Source organism: Galeopterus variegatus, unplaced genomic scaffold (assembly GCF_000696425.1).
Source record: "Galeopterus variegatus unplaced genomic scaffold, G_variegatus-3.0.2 Scaffold1738, whole genome shotgun sequence".
Taxonomy (NCBI): Eukaryota; Metazoa; Chordata; class Mammalia; order Dermoptera; family Cynocephalidae; genus Galeopterus; species Galeopterus variegatus.
The window spans coordinates 111,533-121,739 of record NW_007727849.1 but is presented as its reverse complement, the minus strand read 5'-3'; the positions used below and the strand labels follow the sequence as shown (position 1 = coordinate 121,739).

General features: G+C 36.7%; 1 protein-coding gene across 2 annotated transcripts in view; it reads left to right on the top strand.

Moving 5' to 3' along the window:
* The window catches only part of RPRD1A (regulation of nuclear pre-mRNA domain containing 1A), an 85,709-nt gene that overhangs the window by 38,578 nt on the left and 36,924 nt on the right, over positions 1-10,207 (top strand). For both annotated transcript variants that reach the window (XM_008578668.1, XM_008578667.1), the window contains exons 5-6: positions 1,529-1,655; positions 1,762-1,937. In XM_008578668.1, the coding sequence (XP_008576890.1) occupies positions 1,529-1,655; positions 1,762-1,937 (303 nt within the window). The remainder of the gene's footprint in view (positions 1-1,528; positions 1,656-1,761; positions 1,938-10,207) is intronic.

The window sequence follows — 10,207 nt, the reverse complement described above, 5'->3', positions numbered from 1 at the left end:
TTTTTTGTCTTTTTCCATGTCCGGCAACAGATCGCAACCCTCAGTGTTGCCCCCGTACCGGACTGGGGACCGGCAACGGGATTGCAACCCTCGGTGTTGCTCCCGCGCCTCGCTCAGCCAGTGAGCGGGAACCGGTCTGTATGTGGGATCCGAACCCTCAGGTGGGAGCGCCGCCGCGCTTCCCAAGCGGCGCACTCTCCAGTGCGCCACCGGGCCGGCCCTTTTTTTTTAAAGATGACCAGTAAGGGGATCTTAACTCTTGATTTGGTGTTGTCAGCACCACACTCTCCTAAGTGAGCTAACCGGCCATCCCTATATAGGGATCCGAACTTGTGGCCTTGGTGTTATCAGCACCACACTCTCCCAAGTGAGCCATGGGCCAGCCCCAATTTCTGGGATTTTAAACATACTTCTTATGAATTAAAAGTACACTTAGGATAGTATATTTCTTATTTGGTTTATTTATTCTTAACTGTTTGATCATTTGCTATGTGTTAGATCCCACACATTTTTTGTTAGGGAATAGTTTAAAGAAAAATTAGTAACTGGCAGTCAGTGTCATCTTAATATACATACAGAATTAGTGATATCCTCTATTTTTAAAGTATATGTGTAATTTTGTAGTGTACCTTAATCTAGTATTAGATAATAAAAAAAGAAAGACAAAAAAGACGAGGTGGGAAAATGTAATAATTTTCTTTGGAATAACATTATAGACATTATAAATTTTGAAATCACCGGCAAAGAATTGCCCTTCCCTCCTAACTATAGCTGGTATGAAAATTTTGCAACTGAAATATACTGATTGCCCTTCCCTCCTAATTATAGCTTTTGTGAAAACAGTATGACTAAAACATTATAATGATAAAACAATTTGCATATTGGTTAAGCAATATATAAATGTTAGTCGTCAGGTATACAGAATTTTGTAATATTGTAATCTTATTAACATATCATAGGATAGTTGACGATATCGTATTTGAACATATTCCAAAACTACATTTCTCTTGTGCTTTAATTATAGCATTTAGAAATGGAGCCTAGGAGACTCTCCTGTGTTGGAGTAGATGATGATTAGTATCCCCCTTCCCCCAGTATCCAATTTAGCATTTAAAAAAATCTTCTCTTGTGCAACGATAATATAATGAGTATATCATATGCATTACTTGTGTTCCCTAGGTTGAAGTTATAGCCTTCTTATCCTTTTACCACTGATGTATTTGACATGTAAATCAATCACTTACCTCATTTTAATAATTGTTTAATTACTTTGACACTGTCTGTCTTCACCAGTAGAGTGGGATCTCCTCAGATCTAGTGTATTATCATTTATATTTACACTACAACTAACATAGTGTAGCTTCTTTCTTTTAATATATAAAAGAAATAGGCTGTCTTCAAAAGCAGTTTATATTGGAAATTTTGAACTTGTGAATAGCCCATAAGGATTAAGGAATATAAAATTTCAATTCTTTTGTATTTGTTTAAGCTTCATTTATTTTGGTTCTGAAGCTGTGTAACTTTTTAGACTCTAGATCTCGTTAGAGCATTACAAGATTTAGAAAATGCAGCTTCAGGTGATGCAGCAGTTCATCAGAGGATAGCTTCTTTGCCCGTTGAAGTCCAAGAAGTGTCCCTACTAGATAAAATAACAGGTAAGAAAAGAAAACGTGATTGGAACATTTGGGGGAATCAGGGTGAGAGAACAGCATGTCATTGTTTTTGTTGTATAATAATTTTATTATCCTGTGCTTTTCTTAGATAAAGAGTCTGGAGAAAGGCTTTCTAAAATGGTAGAGGATGCTTGTATGTTGCTGGCAGATTACAATGGCAGATTGGCAGCAGAAATAGATGATAGGAAGCAACTCACTCGAATGTTAGCAGATTTTCTTCGTTGTCAAAAGGAAGCCCTTGCAGAGAAAGAGCATAAATTGGAAGTGCGTAACCTTTTCCTTTTTTAGTGCTTATTTCATTTACTTTTTAGTAGTAATTTTAAAATATCTTAATGTACCTGCACATTTTCAATTTTTTGAACACAGACGTTTTTAGACAGTGGCCCAGGGTAAGCTTCTCCTTGCATTTATGGATTTCCTTCTACTTGAACCAAATCAATCTGCCTCAGTAAACTTAAAAATTTGGAATTAACAGAATTAATCGGTTGCATTTTTAAGTTATGCATGTGAAATTCCATGCAATAGTAATTTATCAATTTAAATCGTTATCTTCAAGTACAAAAATAATAGGAAAATAGCAGTTGGTATAAAGTCTGATGTTAACTTCAGTAAATTGTTTTTGGATTTATTTAATCCCTGTTCTGAGTACATGCAGTCTTTTAGGTATAGCATTACATCTTCAAATTTCTCCCTTATTCCACCCCTGATTCTGGTGCTTAACATATTCTGCCCCACCTCCAGGCTCATACCCTTAGGTAGAAAGTCATTGCTCCTTTAAATTAAGTAATGATTGATACTGTTAATGAGAAGTCTGGGGGTATAGGAGGTAATAAAAAGAAACATTCTCATATTTCCTTTGATTAGAGTAGCCGTCATCAGGGGTAGATGAGCCAGATTTGGTTTTATTTTAAAAGAATCAGTTCACTAGTTCTTATTTAAATTGTTTATTGCTGTAACAATTTTTTATTCTAATAGCGTATAGGAGAATTTCTAGTTTGTCTGGATCCATTTATTTATAGAAAGTTCACTGTAAATTTGTAGATATGTCATGGTACTGCCTCTACTAAGTTGTCTTTATTTATTAGCATTTAGTTCTTGGTTCAGCAATCACTAATTGTGCCAAAAATGGTTTGTAGATTGGATTGTCATTGCCACCTACGAGAGTAGCTACTTGATTATTCCCACTTCAAATTCTCAGCTCTTAATTTAGCAATACGCCTTTTTAATTTGCTTCTCCTCTGTTCACATAAAAACCCTTAGAGGATGGTTGTTGGCACTATGTTCTACCTTCAAAGAGGTTGCCCACTTCTATGTAGAAAAGAAAAGATGAAAATTGTTAAAAAAATGAATTTGATAGTTTACTTGCCAGTTTTTCATCTTGTGATGGAACTTAAATCTTAAACATATTGTTACTTATTTTATTGTCCACAGAATTAAGGGTAAGTAATGTTATACAATTTTTGTCTTTAGTCTTTTAGTATGGTTTCTTTAACTTCTATTGAGCTTCTGTTGCAGATATTGGACATGGGCGTATCTTCTAATGATGTCATCACCATTAGCATATTCTTCCTGCTAAAAATAAATATCATACTCCAAAGCCTGTATTGTCTCATGTTTTTGAAAACTGAGTAGAAGACTGAAACTTTCTTATTTTACTTTATACTGCTTTATCACCTATGGTGTTGGTCATTTATCACTGGTTACAAAAATAGAATTTATGTTTGAAATGTAAGTGTAGAAAATATACCAGATACCAACCACCCCCCCCACCCCACCTACCAGCCAGATTTCATTGCTGATAGTCATAGATGGTGAGGCTGATGTTAATAATAATGATAACACTTAACCATGTGTCCATACTATTCTAGGGATATCACATAATCAACTCATTTAATCCTATACAGCAGAATATATTATTATCCATATTTTACACATATGGAACTGAGGCACAGAGAAATTAGTTATCTTGCCCAGGGTCACAGAGAGCTAGTGAATTGTATAGAACTCAGGGAATCTGCCTCCAGAGTCAGTGCACTTCATCAAAAAGATGTATTTCCTTCCTATTTTTACTTAAAGAAATGTAAGATTTGGGCCGGCCCAGTGGCGCACTGCTACAGTGCGCCGCTTGGGAATGTGGCGGCGCTCCCGCCGAGGGTTCGGATCACATACAGACTGGTTCCCACTCACTGGCTGAGCGAGGTGTGGGCGCAACACCGAGGGTTGTGATCCCGTTGCCGGTCCCGGTCCGGTACGGGTGCGACACTGAGGGTTGCGATCCGTTGCCGGACACGAAAAAAGACAAAAAAAAAAAAGAAAGAAATGTAAGATTACAACAAAAGCCACAGCCCTATTTCTCCAACTCCTGCTTCCTTCCTTCTCAGAGATATAATCACAGTTCTGAAATGTATGTTTTAGGAACTTTTTTGTTATTGTTCAGCATAACTGTGTTTTATATTATAAAGAAACCACCTCAATTCCGTTCAACATTTTTTTTTTTTACAAATAAATATTTAGAATTCTGTGTAAACTTAGAAGTTATCATTTAGAAATAAGTGATTTCTTTGTCAGAAAGTGTGAACATGACTTGAGATATTTAGACATTTTTTTGTACCAAGTAGTTGGCATTACTTTGAAGTTGAGACTGAGAGGTGAAGTTTTATACTTTCCAAATCAGCTGTGATACCATCAAATGGTTTTTAGTTATCATGCATCTTTAAACATTAGCTGTGATTGATTGGGTATTGATGTGCCATTAGTTGCTCTTATTTTTGAGAAGGGACATAAAAGTATCAGTTCAGGAATTGGCTTATTTCATATTTCTTAAGGAAGGCACTATTAAAGCATTTGTAATGAATGAAAACAAGTGTTTTTAAAAATTTTGGAATTGTTAATCATTTTTTAAACTTCTGAGTAACTTTAGTTGGTTATTAGGCAGATAACTGTTAGACTATTAATAAATTTAGTTTATATTTATAAAATATATTTCATGACTTGCTGTAGGAATCATTTTACCATTCAGAATCTGGAAATATTGTGTAAACTATTGTTCACGCTTATTATTTTGGAAAGTATACATGGATAGGGTAATTAAAACGACATTTTGATTTTGATATTTTTGGAGAGGTGGCAATATAGAGATCAGAAATTCTGTATTTAGTAAGATAATGTCTTGCCTTTGTTGCTCACTTTTGAATACTTTTTCATGATACAATTATTGCAAGGAAACATGCTTTTTTTTTTTTTATAAAGTCCCTATTTATCTCGTAATACGTTGATTTATTTTAAATTGCTAGACATCGTTGAAAATACATTTACTAGTCTGTGGAATAGATTTCAACAGAAAATTGCAAATCATAATTTGATGGCTCTTTATTTTTTTATTTTTTTTTAAAGATGACCGGTAAGGGGATCTTAACCCTTGATTTGGTGTTGTCAGCACCATGCTCTCCCAAGTGAGCTAACCGGCCATCTCTATAGAGGGATCCGAACCTGTGGCCTTGGTGTTATAAGAACCACACTCTCCCACATGAGGCATGGGCTGGCCCCTGATGGCTCTTTAAAGAAGAAATCAAGGGCCGAGCCCGTGGCGCACTCGGGAGAGTGCGGCGCTGGGAGCGCAGCAGCGTTCCCGCCGCGGGTTCGGATCCTATATAGGGATGACCGGTGCGCTCACTGGCTGAGTGTAGTGTGTCCAGTCTCAAAAAAAAAGGACCAAAAAAGAAGAAATCAAATCATAGTTCCACGTTCTATAAGTCAGTATACGGAAACATGTCAGAGAGGGCAAGTGTTTATCTTTTGAAATCCTATGTCAGTATATTCAGAACTACCTCATTTAAAAAAGGGAGTGTATAGTATTCATTGTATGATTATTGTTTATTTAAGTCTGTCCCTCTTCTGATGGGGTCAGGTTGCCTCCATTCAGTTGCTTTTATTTATTATTATAACGTTTTGTGCATTGTAGGTAGTATTACAGAAAACGTCCTTATGATGCAGGTTTGCATAGTTGTGCAGATGTATCTGTAGGATTGATTTCCAGTAGAATTCAGCTAGGTCAAAGGGAATGTGTGTTGAAATGTTGATACTGTGCTCAGGCTCTCCAAAAGGTTTTGCCTTTTAAAACTTCTTGCTGTATGAGTGCATCTTTTCCTACATAACCTCACCCACACTGAATGTTGGTAATCTCTTTAATTTTTGCATATCTGATAGGTTAAACTTTTTTTTTTGATCCACTCAGATTGGTAATCTTTTAAAAATATTAATTAGCCATTTAATTTGTGCAAATTGCTTCTGTTTTTCTATTTGGTTCTAATTTTATGTCTTAATATTTGTCTTTGCTTTTGTAGATTCTGGGTTTTCTAGGTATACTTAAGATGGCCTTCTTAATTAATAACTATAAAAATACTCTGCTATTTTTCTATAGTTTTTTTCCTGATAATTTATCCATTGGAATTTTTGTTTAGGGTATGATATAGGGATCTAACTGTTCAAAAATGATAGTAAAATATTTCTTCACAACTTATTGATTATTAATGACTCAGTTTATCTTTTACTAGTGTTGTAAAATGCCATTTCTGTCATACTTTATTCCTGTATATACATGTATGATATACATGGGAATGTAGTCCCTTTTCTGTTCTACTAGCCCATTTGTCTAACCTTTAATTATACAGTAGATTTTGATTACTTTTTAGTATTGTTTGTGTTTATAATTTTAACTATTCATGATTATTGCATATATTAATTTTTACTCTTCTCCCCCATGTTTATTATTTTCACATATTTTGCCTTCGTGCTTAATTTTTTTTTTTTTGCTGGCCGGTGTAGGGATTGAACCCTGGGCCTTGTTATCAGCACCATGCTCTAACCAACTGAACTAACTGGCCAGCTCATGCTTAATATTTAAAAGGCAATTTTTTTTGCTAGACAGTATTTTCCAGGTGATTCAAGAATGCTTACTTTCATAAAAATTTTGGTTTTCAGGAATAAAGTTTAACTTTAATCTTTTGAATGCATAATATAAATTTTTTTTTACTTGAGACATTAAATGATTAGGAATTTCTAATGTCATGCTCTCTTAACATAGGAAATAAGATTGTTTTAAATATACAGTACTGAAAATGCAAGTTTAAAAACTCTGTTACTGAAAGTGTTATCTGAATGTATCATTTTGATGGTTGTTAATTTATCAAACTACAAATGTTACTCAGTGACAGAGTGGCAAGAATATGGAGAACTGATTAGAGAGTCTTTTATCTGGCTCATTTATTTTTTATAATTATTTTACTCTTGTTTTTCCATTGAAATCATTTATTTTATTTAAACTTAGAAATATTTTGGCCGGCCCGGTGGCGCACTGGATAGTGCGCCGCTTGGGAAGCGCGGTGGCGCTCCCGTCCGAGGGTTCGGATCCCACATACAGACCGGCTCCCGCTCACTGGCTGAGCGAGGCGCGGGAGCAACACCGAGGCTTGCGATCCCGTTGCCGGTCCCCGGTCCGGTACGGGGGCAACACTGAGGGTTGCGATCCGTTGCCGGACACGGAAAAAAGACAAAAGACAAAAAAAAAAAAAAAGAAAGAAATATTTTGATAAGATGGGTTTTCAAAGAAACAAATATTTCTAATTTTTCAGTAGTTATGTTATTTTTTGAGGTCTAAATATTGTCTAAAATGTTTTTTTTTTTTTTTTTCCTTTTTGTCTTTTTTCATGACCGGCAATGGATCGCAACCGTCAGTGTCGTGCCCGTACCGGACCAGGACCGGCAACGGGATCACAACCCTCGGTGTTGCCACCGTGGCACCTTGCTCAGCCAGTGAGCGGCTGGTCTGTATGTGGGATCCGAACCCTCGGTGGGAGCGCTGCCGCGCTTCCCAAGCGGCGCACTGTAGGAGTGCGCCACCGGGCCGGCCCTAAAATGTTTTTTATGGTTAATTTATCCAATTTTTTTCAGGAATCATATAATCTTTTAATCATTTTTATTGACTATGCAAGTAATCTGTTTTCATCATAGGAAAAAATCTATGTAAGCAAAAGACTTAGCTCTGTTTCTTGGTGGTATTATTTTATATCCTTTCCTTTTCATGTAATATATGCATCTTACCATCTCATTGTTTTTCTTTTTAATGTGTGGATGTATCATAATTTATTTAACTGCTCTGTTCTTTATGACTGTTTGTTTCCATTGCTTTGGTATTATAAACAGTATTCCAGTGAACATCTCTTTAGTTAACGTCACTCACCTATAGCATTTCTTGTGATAAACTTCTGAAGATGAAATTACTCATGTTAAAGTCTTGATACTTGTTAACCAGTGTGAGTATCAGTAAGATTGTACTAGGTCATTGTCTTCTTTGGTGATTCTTAAATATTATCTATAAGTCTTCTGTCCTAGGCCATTTGTGTTTTCCAGAGAAAAACACTGAAAATTTGCTGTGTAGATAACAGGGGGCACCTGTTTTCAGAACAGTGCTCTTACCTCTGTGACTTGGATTCCTAATGCAGGTGTTGTTTTGGTCAATTTCTTATCACCCATTTTTTGGCTCTTGGGATAAGGGTTTTAACACTTTATGTAAAGATTTTCAATTAATTTTTATTGTCAACCTTAAGACTCAACATTGTATTTCAGGGAGCCTGGTACCTAAAATCCTGAGCCTGTCTGGAGTTCCTCAGGATGAATTGCATTACGTTTAGCCATTATCCACTGTTGCAGTTTTTTTCCATCTTCCAAGTGTTTCTTGATGTCTGTGTATTGTGGTCCCCTTTCCTCTGCCTTTGTGGGTTTCTGCCTTTATAAACTGTTTTATTATTTTAGTGGCTTTTTGGGAGGGAACAGATAAACATGAGTTTGATATGTCTCATAAATGGAAGACTTTTTATCAGTCTTACTAAATAGAAATATATGTGTTTTGTAATTGCTGCCAAATAGCCCTTGTCTAAGTGGTGGTCATATATTGCCTGGATTGTTAATAACCGATCTTACTGCTCCCTCTCATATTTTCCTACATCACTGTGGCCAGTGGAGCTTTTAAGAAGAAATCAGGTCATATCACACCCCTGTTTTAAACTGTCCAATGTTTCCCATTACACTTTAGGATCCGATTTTGAACTCTTATGGCCTATGAGATCAATGAGATCCCAAGTTACGAGTCTCCATTTTTTTTTTTTTTTTGGTCCTTTTTTTCATGTCCGGCAACGGACCGCAACCCTCAGTGTCGCGCCCGTACCAGACCAGGACTGGCAACGGGAGCGCAACCCTCGGTGTTGCTCCCACACCTAGCTCAGCCAGTGAGCGGGAACCGGTCTGTATGTGGGATCCGAACCCTCAGCGGGAGCGCCGCCGCTCTTCCCAAGCGGCGCACTGTAGCAGTGCGCCACCGGGCCGGCCCACGAGTCTCCATTTTTAACCTCATCTTTTATCATCTCACTGGCATGCATTTTATTCTTCAAGCAGGTGAAGCATATTCTCACATAAGGGTTTGTGCTTTGCTGATTGCAAAGAGTGAATGGAATGCTCTTGCCTCCTGATTTTTACTTAGCAGATTCCTTTTTCATTCAGGTTATGTTCCTATGTCACCTCTTCAGAGTCCTTTATTCCTTTAATTTGGTTCCACTTACTCTCTCCCTGTTCCCGCTCCTCAACTGTACTACATTGTCAGTTTGGGGTTTTTGTTTGTTTGTTTGTTTTCTGTTTTTCCTTCATCGTACTTATCACTATCTGAAAATTTAAAACTTTGTATACTTAGTTATCATGTATACCTGCCACTAGAATGTGAGCTCCATGAGATGAAGAACCTTGTTTCGTTTTTCATGTTTATTGCCATACCCTCAGTGTTTAGAGCAGTACCTTTCTCCTGATAGGCAGCTTTTTTGTTGGATGAATAAATGATATTAAGCCTTCAAGTGATAGATAAGTTAATGAATGCCACTACAAATGTAATCTGCAAGAGGTCTATATTTATATTTTAAATTGGTAATTTATTTTGTAATTAAATTAGGGAAGAATGATACTTTAATAAATAGAAGTGATTAAAAGATATTTGGAATTTTTGAAGAAAATTATATTCAGCATAATTGGTTAATTTTTAAGTCATCTTAGCAGTCCAGTACTTAAAAAGACTGTGTGGGCTCTGTGTTCAAGGCACGCAATTTCTAGAACTGCAGCTGAGCATTTTGAATAAAGGAGTGAATGACCATTTCGAAATTATAAAATTATTTTTTGTCTGCCCTTTTTTCCTTCAGTAGGAGAGTAACATTAATAGGTGAGAATAACATGAATAACAAGTGAACAATACGCAGCAGTGCATAAGTACTGAATTTGTAAAGAGTAACAGTTCCATCTAATGGGAGAAATGGAGCTACAAATGAAATCAGTCTTTAAGCCAGTGTTCGTTCTTTTACATTATGGTATATTAAAAATCAGAATTTGGGGGCCGGCCCGGTGGCGCACTGGATAGTGCGCCCGCTTGGGAAGCGCGGCAGCGCTCCCATCCGAGGGTTCGGATCCCACGTACAGACCGGCTCCCGCTCACTGGCTGA